Source organism: Aspergillus melleus, assembly GCF_016097325.1.
Source record: "Aspergillus melleus strain CBS 546.65 chromosome Unknown contig1, whole genome shotgun sequence".
NCBI classification, from domain to species: Eukaryota; Fungi; Ascomycota; class Eurotiomycetes; order Eurotiales; family Aspergillaceae; genus Aspergillus; species Aspergillus melleus.
Genome location: NW_025763370.1, coordinates 2981838 through 2997803, shown reverse-complemented (window position 1 = coordinate 2997803; position 15966 = coordinate 2981838). Strand labels below are relative to the sequence as shown.

Here is a 15966-nt window from a genome sequence, read left to right as displayed (position 1 = left end):
ACAGGAGCAGAGCAGGAAAGACACGAGAAAGACGCGAAAATTGGCGGAACATGCCGGTAGATGGCCTCAGGCATCCACATCTGGTTGGCCCAAGCTTCCGGCCCAATCGGGTAAGCGCGGGAATCTCTTTGTTTTGATGCGATCAAAAACATCCTCGACTCTTCTTCCTCCTCCGCTTCCCCTCCTCTACCTCCCCCCCCCTTGTTCTGCAGTCATCTTCCTTCCTCGCTCCAGCTATCATGGCATTGCCTCTCCCCACCATCGAGTCCGTCAAGGACTGCGCTTCTTTCTCGCACACCGTGCTCCCTTTTCTTTCGCAGTTGACTGTCTTGCCTGAAAGGCTCCAGCTGGCAGCGACGGCCAAGGATGTGGTAATCCTGAAGGATATCTACCTGTCGACCAACCCTTTTGTCTCGGCACTTGGCTTCTCTCTGCTGCTCTCAGCCTTCTTCCTGGTCTTCTCGGAGATCAACCGGAACTATTCGCAAGTTGATCGATTCTGGTCTCTCCTGCCTGCCCTGTACAATGTCCACTTCGCCGTCTGGGCGCGCATGTCCGATCTCCGTACCCATAGCCTGGATACCATCGCCGTTCTCTCGGTGATCTGGAGCGTAAGGCGCATCCTCCACATTGTTGATCCTATAACCCACAGCTGACATCTGCGCAGATTCGCTTAACTTACAACTACTGGCGCAAGGGAGGGTACAAGATCGGCTCCGAGGATTACCGATGGGAGGTTATCCGCTCCAGAGTGACCAACCGCGCCGTCTTCTTCCTCTTCAACCTCACTTTTATCAGTGTGATCCAGTCGCTCCTCCTGCTTCTCCTCGCCGCCCCGACCTACAACTTCGTTCTGCTTGCGCAACGCCCCGACTTGAAGTCCTTCGAGCTCCCCGACCTGGCCTTCTCGCGCGTCGCCTTCTTCTTCCTCATCATTGAATTCTTCGCCGACCAGCAGCAGTGGCATTTTCACTGCGCCAAGCACGAGTACCAGAACACCGCTCGCATCTCTGGCCAGTACAAGGATCAGTTCACCCCCGAGGACTTGGAGCGTGGGTTCGCCGTCACCGGACTGTGGTCGCTGTCTCGCCACCCCAATTTCGCCGCCGAGCAGGCCATCTGGCTCACTCTTTACCTGTGGAACTGCTACCGCACCGAGTCCTTCGTTCAGTGGACCGGCCTCGGCATCTTTGGCCTGTTCCTCATCTTCCAGGGCAGCGTCAGACTCACGGAGTCCATCAGCGCCAGCAAGTACCCCGAATACAGCGACTACCAGGCTCGCGTCGGACGCTTCATTCCCCGCCTGTCCGTGAAGCCCAAGTACAACGCGCCCAGCAAGAGGACGGTCGCCAAGAAGGAGAAGGAGCAGACCGAGGAGGCTTCTGACAAGCAAGAGAACAAGAAGGCCCAGTAGGGTCATTCGAGACCAAGTTGGCATCTTACCGATGATGCTTTGTTGTTTCTTCTTTTCTGTCAACTTTTCCCTGGCTTTTTTTTAAAGTAAATATTGTCATTTATCATTACTTTTATTATCCAATTTGAGATATTCCTTCTGCCTTTTTTGATTTGCTCTTTCTTTTAATCTTGGGACCCTACCCATGAACGTGGCGTTTAATGGAGAAACTCAACCTAATTCAATGGATCCATCTTCTCGACTTCATTGATTCCGCCCTGTAGGCAATCGTATGCACTTCAGATTATGAGGTGCACATAAACCTCGCCAAGCATTTCGACCACCATGGCACTTTATGACATCCTTTTCCTTCTAACCTTCCTACATCATTTCTGTAATGAATAGAATCAAACAATCCTTTCGGTTCAGATATTTGGATCAAGTACCTATCTCATGGTCAATGTCATCATCGCGGTGACCACCTAGTTTATAAAATTCCAGTCACGTAAAGTGTGGTACATGTATACATATAATCTGTACGGAGTAGTAGTCAACAGAACGAACCCCAAGATAGTCAGTCAGTCATACCAAGCCCTTACAAGACAGTTAATAGACTCATGCATACAACCAAGTAAATGTAAGATCAAATGAACATTTAACTACCTACTATACAATACAAATACACCCAACGCTTCTCAGGAGAGCGCAGTAACATCGGCAAGCGATAGATAGATAGATCGATAGGAAGAGGAGAGAAAAGTAAACCAGGAAGGGAAAAGACAGGGAGACATAGACAAATCGAAAAAAGATATCGCAGGAAACCTAATATTTATGGAAGGATGAACGGACGGATTGAGGGCAATGGCTTCGAAGAAAAGGGAGAGATATAAGGTGAATCGAGTAAAGGAGATCGAGATAAGGAGATGGAAGAAAAAGATGGAAAAGAAGAACGGAGATGCTTCTCATATCGAACAGAAAATAAATACAAAACACCATGGTGAGAAACAAGAAAAGAAAAAAGAAATTGATATATGTCCCCTCGTCAAAGCCGTGAAGATTTCCTGATCTAGGTAGATTAAATGAAAAAGGATGCAATCAATCAAATTCGTCTATGTCGGTTGCGGGGTTTGGTCTCTTCCATCTTTGCCCTGGGTCTCTTCTGATTGTGCTGGCTCAGGGGGCGCGATGGTGGTTCCTCCCTTGGCGCTGTTGAAGTACTTGGTGATCTCGCCAGATTCAGGGAAAGGACGGGGACCCAGTAGGCGGATCATGTCCTCACGGCCGAGGACTTCCTTGGAAAGGAGCTCCTCTGCGACGATGCCGACTTCCTTCTTCTTCTCTGTGAGCAGAGTGCGGCATTGGTCGTGGGCCTCGTTCACGATTCTGCGGACCTCGATGTCGATGTCCCGAGCAGTATCTTCGGAGAAAGGCTTGTGCATCTGCTGGCTGGGGTCCTCCTCGTAGTAAATGTATTTTAGTTTGGGAGACATGCCGAATTTGGTAACCATTGCGGTGGCCATCCGAGTGACCTTGTTGAAATCATCGCTAGCTCCGCTAGTGACGGTATCGAAATGCAGTTCTTCGCTAATACGGCCACCCAAAGTCATAGCCATGCGGTCCATCAGCTGGTTCACATTCATCAGGTAGGTGTCACCGTTAGCCGGCAAATATTGCGCATAACCCAAGGCACCCTGGCCGCGAGGAATGATGGAGACCTTGAGCAAAGGATCGGCCCAGCGGAAATACCAGCCACAGACAGCGTGTCCAGCTTCGTGGTAAGCGACGGTACGCTTCTCCTCGGGGGAAAGAACGAGAGACTTCTTCTCCAGACCACCGATGACACGTTCGATTGCCTGCTCGAAGTGCTTCATGGTAACGCGGTCCGCATTGGCTCGAGCAGCTGTGAATACGTGTTAGTTAATGTTTTTAATAAGAAAGTGGGAGAGGGAAAACCTACCAACTAGTGCCGCCTCGTTGACGCAGTTTGCGATATCAGCACCGGCAAAACCGGGTGTCAGGGCTGCAAGCCGGCCAGTGAGGAAGTCAATGTCTTCATCAGTGACAATCTTCTTCAAGTGAACGCGGAAGATCTGCTGTCGACCATCCATCGTAGGTCGGTCGATAGAGATATGTCGGTCGAAACGACCGGGTCGCATGAGAGCCTTGTCCAGGATGTCTGCTCTGTTAGTACCTGCCAGGACAATGACTTGATCCGACGTGTTAAATCCGTCCATCTCGGTAAGGATCTGGTTCAAGGTGCTCTCGCGCTCGTCGTTTCCACCGCCGAAGCTCTGCTTCGCTCGAGATTTACCGATGGCATCAATTTCATCAATGAAGATGATACAGGGCGTATTCTTTCGCGCGTTGGCAAATAAATCACGCACTCGGGAGGGACCAACACCGACGAACATCTCGACGAACTCGGAACCACTGACGCTGAAGAAGGGCACGCCTGATTCACCGGCAGTTGCCTTGGCTAGCAACGTTTTACCCGTACCAGGAGGTCCCGACAGAATAGCACCGCGAGGGATCTTGGCTCCGAGTTTCTGGAACTTCTCCGGGTGCTGAAGGAAACTAACGAATTCCATAATCTCCACCTTGGCCTCGTCCATTCCAGCCACATCCGAGAACTTAATTTTGATATCGGTCTCATGGTTGAAGCGCTTGGCTCGGCTCTTTCCCATACCGAAGAGGCCGCTCTGGCCGCCTCCGCCACCCGCAGCACGTCTAAACCACAAGAACGAACCGATCAACAAAAGTGTAGGGGCAAAGGACATGATGGTGGGACCCCACGATACTTCAGTCACGTAGGAGACGGGGATGCGCTCTGCGCTAGGAATTCCCAGTTCGTCCTGGGCCTGGTCCAGTCGGCGCTCGAAGCTATCCACCGAGCCGATGCTGAAGTAGAAGTTGAACATCGGGTTAACGGCGGGGGAATCAGGGTGGACACGAGACAGCGCATCACGGTTCATCTCAACCCGCACAACACTCTCATTCACGACCGTCAACTTCTGAACAAGACCCTTATCAAAGTACTCTGCCCGGAAGTCTTGCCACGTGATTTCCATTTTGTTTTCCCCGGGGAAGAAGCTGCGGTAGGTATAGTACGTTAGGAGCGAGGTGACCAGGAAGGACGCAGGATCGAAGCGAATCTCCATGACATTGAAACCGGGCTTTTTGCCCCCGTTCTTTCCTTGCTGGTCGCCCTTCTGCTGCTCCTCCTTCTGCTCATGCTTGTTTTCCTGGTGACTTTCCTCCTGTTCCTCCTGCCCCTGTTTCTGCTCCTTCGTCTTTTCCGACTCTTGTGATGATTTCGTTTGGCGCCTCATCTCCAGTAGATTCTCCTCGTAGTTCGATTGGAATTGCGTCATGTACCGGATCAAGTTAACGTAGTCCATCAGACTCAGGGGTCTCTCGGATTCGATCCAGCGATCCATGAATTCACGGACTTTGGGCGGAATGCCGTCCTTCTTCATATTTTTGTGCATATCGTCGATTAATTGATGTTGCGAGTCGGGCACTCGGTTCTTCAAGTGGTCCATGAAATGGCCCACCATCTCCTGCTCCTCCGAACTCAGGGCCGCCTGGGAATCCTCGGGTTTCTGGCCGTTGCTTTCGGGCCCGGGTGATTGATTCGACGGTTGCTGCTTGCCATCGTCTCCGTTCGGGGGTTTCGGGCCCCCCGGTTGCTGGGTGGCATATGTTCTCGCTTGGCGCGCTGCGATCAGCGACGAGAGTCTCGACTGGGAGAGATACGCGGATCGGGGACCTGCGCGGTAGATGTACTCCGCGGCTCTCCTCGAGTATTGAGCAAGGTTGCCTGGCCGCCGGAGTAGGGACGCCATGGTTCGAGGATGCGGAGCCCAGAGGCGAAGGCGGAGGGATAGGTCGAAAGGGGGTACGGGATGCGAATGGAAGCTCAGTAATAATGGCGGACTTCGGAAGCCATAGATCGGTTCGGCGAGGGGGAGGGGGAGGGAGGTGCGGCGAGAGAGGGAGGGAGAGATTGAAAGCTCTTGGGGAAGCTGTCACCGAGCAAGAAGCGATTCCCGCCTTCTTTCGGCCTGGGAATTTTCGCCGTTCCGTCGGGCTGAGTCATCCGCCCGGATTTAAGCTGGGAGAAGCCGAGCGAACGCAGTCGATCAGCTCACACGAGTCTGGATTTAGGATTATGTGATTAAGGGTACTAACTATGTAACTGTTGATGTAGAGCGTGGAGATGGTAATTACAGACGGTTTCTCTTTTATACACATGGCACAGTCCTACCGATTTGCATTCTCGCCGTGAGGTCGCGCCAAAAAGACTCCCGCCCACCAAGAATTGCTTTTTACAAACCGCTCAGAACATTTGAACAGAGGAAGAATAGGGGAGATTAAACGAAGTGGAGTGGCGCTTGACGATGCCCGATCCCTGATACAAACGCCGTGTATCCCTAAAACGATGAGTTGATAGCAATAAAAAAAAAGCGACACGCACCAAGCGCATGATATACCCAGCCTTGACTCCTGGTTTCGACGTCCCGAATGGGAGAAGTAACTTGTTGATGTTTCGTACCATCGTCATCATCATCACTAATCGTTCTGCGACGGGCCGCCGGCGTCAAACACGGGGAAGCTGGTTGACATATCCGCCCAGTCCCACTCGATGGTCATTGGCATCTGCCAAAGATCTTGCGGAACAAAAGGTTGTTGGAAAGACGTCATCGGAGCTTCGGCAGATGTCGTGAAGGGCGGCGGATCACCGAAGCCCACACCATCCAAGCCTGGAGGGCTGAGCATGTCCGGGAACTCCTGACCCAGCCCAGTCATAGGATTCAGGCTGTCTGGTAAATTGGAAGAAAGTCCATTAGTTCCGGAAACCTGGCCGGAGGCAAAGGCCCTCGCCTCACTTGAGATGTTGGGACCCGTTTCACCTAAGCCGCTTGAGAACATAGAAGACGAGAATGGGGGAGCCGTGGGTGGAGCGCCTGCTGGTTTGGGTGTGGATGGAGAGGGATGGGAGGTTTCGTCGGGGGTATTCTGCTGTAAGTTGCGGGTGTCGTCCGCGGTGGTCTTGCGTTTCTTCTTGGAATGTGACTCTCGCTCGGCCTTGTCAAGAACCACCTGGGCGATCCTTTCAAATTCGCCACATAGCCCAAGCATGCGCTTGATACTCCCATTCGACTCGTCTGAGACCAGCGTTGATAGGAAGTTTACCACAACATTCATGAGTTTGACGTCAGACCGAGCCCGGGCATCATTGGGATTTTGGAGAATATTGGCAAACAAGGTGACCAGTGCAGATACAGGATAGTAGAGAATCAACCTAGATGCTGTAAGTGGAAGAGCCGTGAAAATGTCAATGACGCAACCTACCAGACGCAAGCAAAGTCGCCCTGGGGAATGTATTTGATCAAATTGATCGAAGCTCTGGCTGCTGTCACGCAGAGCACGGCCGATAGGAAGACTCTTGGGTTCAGAGGCCTGGCGTTCAGACCTTGAATGGCATAGTTGGAGAGCCGGCTTGTCCAATACCCGTGATGAACAGACATACGGTGTATTGTGGTCAAGCAGTTGTAGTAGGCAAAATGGAGCACCACAACATGAAGAATGAGAGGGGTATGTGTGGCTTTTATTTCGTGTTCCGGACGGAAGTCGAGAGGAATGCTGTCCTTCCACTCTTCAAGCTCCTTGTCCAGTTCTCCAATGGTGTTCAGCAGCTCGCCGTCGGATTGTTTCGATGCCCTGGCGGAATAAAGGCGTTTATAAACCTGACTCTCGATGGTGGCAAATCGACACATTGACCGGAACAAGTTGAACTTGCTCCTTCCATCTGACAATGGCACATTTCCAATGTTGTCCGGCGGGTCTTCGCTCGGTAGCTCGACATTCATGTCATCGTCATCCTGAACGGGAGGGCGACCAGACCGAAGGCAAATGCTGTTACCTGTATTAGAGGGCACGTCTACTCGGAGGTTTCGGTAGTTGGCACTTACTCTTTGTCAAGGAGATAGGCAATCCAAAAAACTCTTTTCCGCTGCTCAACTTCGACCGGGTTCAATCCAAATCCTGAGCCTCTTTTGTGAAGACCAATGCTGTGCGACAGTCTAATGGCGGCTGCGACCAAGAAAAATGAGGGTTGGGGATTTGGGGTTCCTTGAAGGAAGAGAGACTGGAGGAGGTTAGACATCGCTCTAGATTCTTTGCAAGCACTTGACGCCACTCACCATTCCGAGTAATGCTTGCACACTAAGCAGATCAGTATTGCGCATAGTGAGTTCGGTCAAAACTCCCATGGCATTTTTCAGATAGAGCCATGCTTTCTTGTCCTCCTCCTGAGGAACCAAATTGCTCATCACCCGTAGCCTGTGGGATATCGCAAGGACCACGTTGATGCTGGCCCACCAGCCCGAACCTTCGTATGGGTCACGGGAATACTGACGTTCCACCAGATGCATGAAAGTCGGTTCATGAAACAACGGGAACATGCAATTGAAGTTCTCGAAGAAATCTCGGAAAAGCGACAGCGCTTCCTCCTTCGGGGGTAGAGGTTTAAAGACGCGCCGCGCAAAAATGTCACTAAAAATCTCGGGCTTCCAATACATCCACTTGTTGTCGTCGACGTAGGCCGATGATATCATATCCTGGAACGACGTGTCTCCTGTCTTCTCATTGACCCACTGAATACCCTTGGGAGAAAATATCGAAAATCCCGATGATGATCCTGTCGTGGACTGTTAGTATACTAAATTTCTCAGCGAATATTCGGGGCAAGGCCCTCCGCATACCAATATACCGCGTCTCTCCACAGTTGTTGGTCACGAGGGAGCACATCATGTCCGACAGGCCCTCGACTTCGGTTTCCGATTCCTTGGTCGAATCTGGGGAAGTCGCAGCCGTACGCGGACTGGAGTGCGAATCCATGCGAGGGGTCGAGTGGCGGGAGGTGGTGGTCTGCTGCGATTGGGCGGCCGAGCTCGATGCATTAAATTTGTTGGGACTCTTCATGGCACTCATTTGCCCGGCCGCAAAAGACCTATCGGCCAACCGTTTCTCCAAAGTTCCCAGGTCGGTCTTCCCACCATCATCCTCCGACAACAGACCGGACAGTCGTAGTAGCGATTCCATTCGCCCTAATCGATTTTCCAGGCCTTCGATGTATTTCGCACTGCACATTCCAGCGTCAGCGAGTAGACAACAAGGCACCTCCAAGCAATGAGCGGGCCGGGGAGGATGCCAGCAAGCTTACCCTTTCGGCGGGTTGCGTTTCTTTTCAACCTGAGTGAAGACACATTCCGTCTTGTAATTGATGCAGTGCGAGCACTTGGGCATTTTGCCATCGCATTTGATCTTCTTCTTCCGGCACATGTCGCAAGCCTGTAGGGGCACGGGTTAGTCCGCCGAACGTCGCGCCACTTCACGCGCATACGGGCCACGGCACTCACCCTCGCAATCCTTCTTCGTTTCGGGTCATTGTTATCGTCGCCCAAGCCCATGCCGGAGTCATCATTGAAAGTCGGGTTGGGGAGGGCGGAGGTGATCGGGGAACCGTCGTTATTGTTGTAGGCGCCGAAGAGATGGGGCTGTTGGTTCATCAGCATGGGCATATCGAAGCCCATGCCGTCGGTCCCATCCCCGAGGCCATCCATCACGGTCGGACGCACAGAGTAAGGGGGAGGTGGGAAAGGCAGGGCAGCTTGAGCTTCCCAATGACGGAGTGGAGTCCAGGCGAAGCGGGTATTTGACTCGAGCGTGATGCGGGGTCCGGCCACGAGAGAGACGTCAACGCTGAGATGCAGGGTCCGTTCGTTGTTGATTTCTGAGCAAGTCCCTTTGTCGGGAATCGGGGGATTTCATGAAGAAAACGTGGGTGGAGATCTTCAGGTCGCAGGTCAGGGTCAGGGTCAAAGGTCAAAGAGGAAGGAAAGCGTCGAGTTTAGTTCAAGTTGCTGTGAGGGTTTGGCTTACTCAATCAACTTTTTCGTTCTCGCTCTTGTCCGTCAGTGCACGTGGCAACAGCAGTTTTGACAGGAATGCCAGTCGGTACAATAAGAGAGAGAAATCTCAGCGGAGATGGATTCTTAGCATCTACGTGAATGTTTAAAAAAGGAATGACTCTACGGTGACGAAGGGGAAAGGAGGGCAGATCCGTCCGTCATGATCGAAGGCCGCCCGTAATTCGTACGGAGTCAATCAGCTTGTGAATAGTGCTGCCTTTTTTTTAATTTTTAATTTTTAATTTCTGACCTTCTTCTTATTTCTTTTCTTTCTCGAAGACCACAGACACAGGTCGACTAAACCACATCCAGTATGACTACACTCACCACCGCACCGGCTCCAGCGCCCGAACGAACTAATCAACGCCCTCGTCCTGCTCGTCCACGGATTTCGCAACGTCCGATTCCCGAGATAAAACACGTTTCAAGTGGGTTCGTCCTCGGCGACGGCTGTCTTGCCTCCGTAATCGCCGGTCAGCCTTTGCTTGGCTCTCGTCTTTGCTTCTTTGAGTCTCCGACGAGTTGGCCTCGGATCCCCGTTCTTCCGGCCGCTTTCTTTGACCTTGAATGCTCTCCCGTATTCGTTATCGTATGATTGGAGCTGCCGTTCGACAAGATTCACGGACAGGGTTCTGGAATCAGGCGCTTCTCCTGGCTGTCGATCACTTTGGGTTGTGGCCTGAAAGAATCCCACCGATCTCAGGTACCTCGTAAATCCGATCCTTGTTAGATCGTTATCGTCGGAATTGTCCTCGACTTGAGTATTCCGTAGTCTGCACTGCACATGCTCTTACCCTATTCCAAGACGGGATGGCGCCATGTCTACGTCAAGCCCGCCGTCGATCTAGTCTCGAGTTTGGCAGAAATTAGAATATCTGGTCAGTGAACTATTAAACTAGTCAACTAGTTAAGTTCTCTTTTATCCGCTTAGCTAAGAAAGTCTATTGTCGCCGGTCATAACCTCCTTGAAGACGACCGCGAGACGACCGGGATACCTGGTTAAACAATAGACCTAGTACATTGACCTCGGACGAAAAACACCATGAAAAGTAAATGTCAACAACCAATCGGCTGGAAAATATAGCATATGTTCTTGTAAATTATCAGGAGCGGCGATCTCATCAGGATATATCAATGTACATGTCTCCACAGAGTAAAGTCGAGAAGAAAAAGCATCTCGGCTTCGAGAATCCCACCAACGCCACGCTATGCACCCAAAAGTTATAATCTATTACACGGGATGATACTTGCGTATCATCACCAGTCTCCCTTCCGATTCCGCAGATACCCTAAGGTGTGGTCAAAGGGGCGAAGTTCCGCGGCGGCTCGGTCCCCATGCGGCTCTAGGTATGCTTGTCGAGGAATTCCTTGGCCTCGTTGATCTTGGTGGCCAGGTACGGGCTGCCGCCACGATCGGGGTGGTTGAGAAGCATGAGCTGGCGGTGCTTCTTGCGGACCTTGTCCTTGTTGAGGGTACGCTCGCTGTCGAGTTGATTAGAAGGGTGCCTAGGCCGAGTTACTGAGAAAAGGTCGTGAAGGGAACATACGGGAGCTCAAGAATCAAAGACGCTTCGCGACGAGTCATCCGGGTTTCAAATCCTCTGTCCACAGGTCAGTCAACTGTTGCGTCATCTCGCCAAACCGCGTCGGCACCGGGACGAAGACGAACCCCTTGTAAAAAGCCTTTCCCAGACTGTTCACACCTCCTCTGGAGCGCTGCAAAGCGACGTAACCGGCACGGCCCTGCGAACAAAGTTAGAAACAACCTGGTCAGCGACGATGGCGGAGTGCAGCGATGCGGCCTTCCACCCCTAGGACATACCAAGAACGCGGCCGTAGCGACACCAAGTCCCATAGCAAAGGTAGACGCCATTTTGAATATCAGATAGCAACCAAGATAATAGAGGATCAAGCTGTGGACAAAAGTCAACGAGAAAGCCGAGGATGAGAGGTTGATGTTGGGGGAGAAAACGGCGGCCGTCGAGATAAAATTCGGAGAGGCGGCGCCGATGCCCGTTCGGGATTAGCGTGGGAGCCGGCGAGATCTGCTTTCTTCCGTCGACTTCGACTTCATCTCTTCTACACGCCAATTTCCATCAGCCAAGCGGCGTCTGCAACGGGCATGGCTCGCACTTCTGCGGGAAAGTGCCATCTTTCTTCGCCCAAGTGGACTGTGCCGTTCACTGTTCACAGTGTATGCAGTATCACTTATGCTACGTATACACCACTACCTACAATACAAATACGCATGCCAACTGTGCCTAGTCCTTCTCTTTCACACTGCCAATCGTTTTCATCAAGCCTACTATAACCCTTTTGCTGATGCCATCCACCCAGGTGTAAAATAGCTCTTTGCTGGTCCATAATGTAGATGCATGCGCATTGAAACTGGCTTGCACGTACTGTCACTTCGAAAGGTAGAAGAAACAGACGCCTGCAAAGTATAGCCGGGAAAAAAGAAGAGAAAGCGAGAGTAGAGAGCACTTCTATCGGTAGTGGACTTCTATTAAGAAATATCCTCTTCTTCCGTCAAATGGGAGGAGGGAGGTGAATCTCAAGGATCATGGACCGCAACTTGCAGCACGTTTCTGGTATCATATCGCTCGCCCATAGACCTCGTCGAGATGGACTTGGGACCTAATCTCTTCTTCAGAGAATCTGATGAGGGGAAGTCTCCAGGAAACCACGTCTAACGGTAGATTTTCCCAGCTCGGTCCAGCGAGAGCTGCCATAGGAAAGCGGGAAACCAAAGCGCCCAGCAACTTCCAGTATCTGTTCGCTGCCGCAATTCACTGGACGCAATTCCAAAAATAGATGGCAGGCATTAACCGGCAACTTCCAGTATCTTGATCTTGCCTCCATTCCATCTAACCAATGGGGAGGGGCGAATATCACAGATCACGGAGACTTCCATCTATCAGGTCCTAAATTGGTAATCGTGACCTCATCGTGAAGCTGTTCAATTCGAAACGCTGTCACGCTCCCATTCACAAACCCCCTCCTCAGTGAATTCACGCTCTGTCGTCGCCTGATCTCATGTGCTCTGACCCCCCAGGGATCCAACATAAAAACCCCCTCCTTCTCCCATCTTCCACCTTCTTTATTCTCTTCCCTCTTCAACTTTTTCTTCACCTCCCAAACATCATCTCTACATCCAAACAGTCGCAGCTTCCTAGCTATCTCGATCCTATTGCAATCATTCCAAACCTTTACACAATCAAACAAGTAAGATAATCACATATACCCTCTCCTTTTCCTATCCACTCTTCCAATGATTCTCGTGACTCTCTCCCTTTGATCTATTTGACTGATGAAATGACAGAATGTTGTTCTTGTGGACTGTTGTGGCCTTCAACTTATGGGGTGCATATCATCCTGTGCCAGGATTCATTCATCCCAACCAGAACATCGTGACGAGAGCCAAGGGCGCCTTCATGGCAGCGTGCACGGCAACGTCTGTCACTAAAATGGCGAAGAACATCTATCACACGAACATTCATCACACGAACAAATATCGCACAAGCCGCCAAGACGAAAGCTCGGTTGGGATTGCAGTTGGATTTCCTAACGTCACGTCACTGAGTGTGTATCGCATGCGGGCTCCAGACGATGATTTCCGCTGCTGGGAGTGGGAGTCGGGCCCTGAGCAACCTTTCATCCCCCCCTCGGAAGAAGCTTCGTGGTACTTGATCTCCGCAAACGCTGCCTATGCTCTTGTGCAATACACTCGTCGCCAACGGGGCTTTTCCTCCCACTCACAAGATTCCAAGAGGAAGACTGAGTTGGCCCATGGGAGTAAACAAGGGACAACATCTAGCTCTGTGGACGTCGACAACTGCTCCAGCAACGCTGAAACGAATGCACCTCCCAACAGCGAGATGGAGACATCCGCCGACCTTGTCAAGGAGCCCAAAGGTAAACAGGTTGCTAGGGAACCACCAACGATGCCCGCGAACTCGCACTCTGAGGTGAGTCCTTCGTCTCCCCACTTGGCCGGACGGCAATTTAATTCTGAGCAGGTGCATCCGGAGGAGATGACCACCGTGGAGCCCAAGCCACGCCCAACGATGCCTGCGGAGTCGCACTCTGAGGTTGGTCCTTCGTCTCCCAACTTGGCTGGACAGCAATCTGACACTGAGCAGGGGAGTCCGGAGGAGACGGTCGCCCCGGAGTCTAAAAGTGAAGAGGCTGCTAGAAAACCTTTGATAGTGCCTACAAGCTTTTGCTCTAAGGCTTATCGTTTGTTTTCCTACCTGGTCAGGCTGCGACCCAAGACTGAACAGGCGGACCCGGAGGAGACAACTACCGTGGAGCCTAAAGAACCCCCGACAGTCCCCGCAGAGTTGTGCTCTTACGCTGCCCCGCCGTCTCCCCACCTGGACGGGCAGCGACCTGAGACTGAGCAGGTAAATCCGGAGGAGACGGTCGCCTCGGAGCCCATAAGTGAAGAGGTTGCCAGAGAACCCCCTACAACCCCCGCCGAGTCGTGCTCTGACGCTGGACCTTCGTCTTCCCACCTGACCGGGCAGCGGCCTGAGACTGAGCAGGTGAATCCGGAGGAGACGGTCGCCTCGGAGCCCACAAGCGAGGAGGTTGTTAGGGCATCCCCCACGACGCCCACAGCTTCGCAGTCCGAGGTTAGCCCTTTATCTCTGTATCTGGCTGGGCAGAATTCTAATACTGAGCAGCTAAATCCGGAGGAGGCAGCCACCACGGAGCCTGAAGGTGGAGAAGTCGCCATGGAACCCCCCACGAAGCCCGCAGAGTCGCACTCTGAGGCTGGACCTTCGTCTTCGCACTTGGCCGGGCAGCAACCTGAGACTGAGCAGGTGAACCCGGAGGAGACGGCCGCCACAGAGGGCGACGCCAACTCGGCCAGCAGTCGTCTTCGTCCCAGAAAGTGCCGACCCAGCAAGGCGCGACGGGACCGCGCGAAAAGACGACTCGCACACGAGGCAGCCGAAGCCGCTCAACTTGAGGCCGAGGCAAATGCGGATGCGCCCAGCGACCTTGCCCCGGAGCCTAAAGGCAAAGAGGCCGTCAGAGATCCTCCCAGGACTCTCGCGGACTTGCCTACTGAGGCAGACGCGGCTCTGGAGGCACTTGCTGAGGCTGGGACGACTGGTCATGGCCAGATGCTCGAAGGTGCCGCCGAAACCTTCACACCTCTTGCGGACTCGCTCGCTGAGGCCAGCACGACTGATGGGCCGAAAAACAAGCCCAGTCAGAAGAAGCGGCGTCAGCTAGCCAGACGTGAGGCGGAAGCGGCCCTTGCTGCTCAGGCCGAGGCTGGCCCCAGCTAGGGGGTTTCTTAGACGACTGCGTGGAGGGAGAATTGGAGTCCTCGCTTGTCCCCGCACCCTAGCAACCTGATACGGGTGTAATATCTCCATCGAAAGGCCGATGGCCCAGGTACCTGTACCCTTGCGATTCATCTTCGAATCGATATCCCGCCCTGCTATAGTGGGGGTTGAATCGCCGATCGCGGACCTGGAATTTGTGTCCAATCATGGTCTGAGCTGGAAAGTATCCTCAGGGTGGTCTTCTTTAGGTGTACCTTGAAGGCATAGGGGAAACTTGCAGTGGGTCAGTCTCCGAACTGATCCTTCGAGGTTCCTTCTACTTCTTTGGTTAACTTGGCAAGATTTGCTGCGCAGGTGCGGACCAGAACAGGGCCATGACGGGTCCACAATATTCCTGTTTGTTCCTTGGCATTCAAGCGGATTACTAGGGAGGTTACTGGTGCCGTTGGACTAAGACTGGAGGTGGTGGTGGTGGCCGGGTTGAGTTGACTGTATTGAGTGAACATCTACGATGTCAAGTGAGTGGCTCCTGAAATTCTCTTTCTCTTGGAAGATGATTGGAAGCTAACGGATTGAATTACACTGCAGAATTCTTTCTTTCTTTTTTTGCTGATATTACCGTGTTGTTTTGTTGTTGTCTGCTGTTTTCTTGTTTGCTTCTGTTATTCTATCTTCTTGATTTATCTTCCCGGTTCAACTTGTTGTTCTGCTACTTTTCTTATACTGTAGTTCCTTCTCAGGAACAATTCCCTGTTTTGTGCGCAAGAAAACACACTTGGCAAAAGAAAAGGCGGAAAAGAAAAGGTAAAAGACGAAAGAACAGTTCTAAGAGACGAGAGAAACCCCCAAACAAAACGAGGGGAAATCTTTGATGTCTCCGGTATCAGGACTCTGATATCATAACCTTCAATTCGGTCTGGCCAAGTGGTCTCTCAAGTCTCCGATATCTTCTCGATAAGGAGCATAATCCACTTGATCTACTGTAAGAAGATTTGAGAAAATTGCGAGAGCCTTTTCTATCAATCGATCGAATGATTGTCTTCAATTTGTTGTCTTTCGTGCAGCCAACAATTCCAAACCAACTACTCAAGTCAGGCCAACCCAGGCCAACGGGAAGGTACATTGCATCCAAGAACCAAATGTGCAAGCGCTATCGACCAGAAGAAAACCCCCCCAAAATGAAGTCCAACCAACGAGTCAATTTGCAGACAGTCACGCCTCTGGAAAACCTGAATGCAAAGCTCACCGGAGCCAAAGTCCCAACAAATCGGCTCGACATTTCTCCCAAAAAGAC

The 15966-nt window shown here is 52.0% G+C and overlaps 5 protein-coding genes across 5 annotated transcripts; 2 read left to right on the top strand and 3 right to left on the bottom strand.

Annotated features, from left to right (window-relative positions):
* Positions 1 to 239: 239 nt before the first annotated feature.
* LDX57_001051 (DUF1295 domain protein) lies at positions 240 to 1414 on the top strand (the record flags this gene model as incomplete). Its single annotated transcript, XM_046082694.1, has 2 exons — positions 240 to 611; positions 668 to 1414. 2 exons carry the CDS (start codon positions 240 to 242, stop codon positions 1412 to 1414), a joined length of 1119 nt encoding a protein of 372 aa, XP_045938651.1.
* A 1088-nt stretch (positions 1415 to 2502) lies between these two features.
* On the bottom strand, positions 2503 to 5238 carry AFG3 (ATP-dependent metallopeptidase FtsH/Yme1/Tma family protein; the record flags this gene model as incomplete). The annotated part of the gene is made up of 2 exons (XM_046082693.1): positions 2503 to 3293; positions 3351 to 5238. 2 exons carry the CDS (start codon positions 5236 to 5238, stop codon positions 2503 to 2505), a joined length of 2679 nt encoding a protein of 892 aa, XP_045938650.1.
* A 727-nt stretch (positions 5239 to 5965) lies between these two features.
* On the bottom strand, positions 5966 to 9021 carry atrR (transcription factor atrR; the record flags this gene model as incomplete). Its single annotated transcript, XM_046082692.1, has 7 exons — positions 5966 to 6698; positions 6749 to 7312; positions 7369 to 7544; positions 7600 to 8096; positions 8161 to 8540; positions 8622 to 8749; positions 8818 to 9021. 7 exons carry the CDS (start codon positions 9019 to 9021, stop codon positions 5966 to 5968), a joined length of 2682 nt encoding a protein of 893 aa, XP_045938649.1.
* Positions 9022 to 10712: 1691 nt separating this feature from the next.
* pam18 (putative mitochondrial DnaJ chaperone (Tim14)) lies at positions 10713 to 11242 on the bottom strand (the record flags this gene model as incomplete). The annotated part of the gene is made up of 4 exons (XM_046082691.1): positions 10713 to 10851; positions 10917 to 10970; positions 11039 to 11112; positions 11192 to 11242. 4 exons carry the CDS (start codon positions 11240 to 11242, stop codon positions 10713 to 10715), a joined length of 318 nt encoding a protein of 105 aa, XP_045938648.1.
* A 1450-nt stretch (positions 11243 to 12692) lies between these two features.
* On the top strand, positions 12693 to 14672 carry LDX57_001047 (uncharacterized protein; the record flags this gene model as incomplete). The annotated part of the gene is made up of 5 exons (XM_046082690.1): positions 12693 to 13337; positions 13389 to 13460; positions 13512 to 13700; positions 13758 to 14006; positions 14058 to 14672. 5 exons carry the CDS (start codon positions 12693 to 12695, stop codon positions 14670 to 14672), a joined length of 1770 nt encoding a protein of 589 aa, XP_045938647.1.
* Positions 14673 to 15966: the final 1294 nt, after the last annotated feature.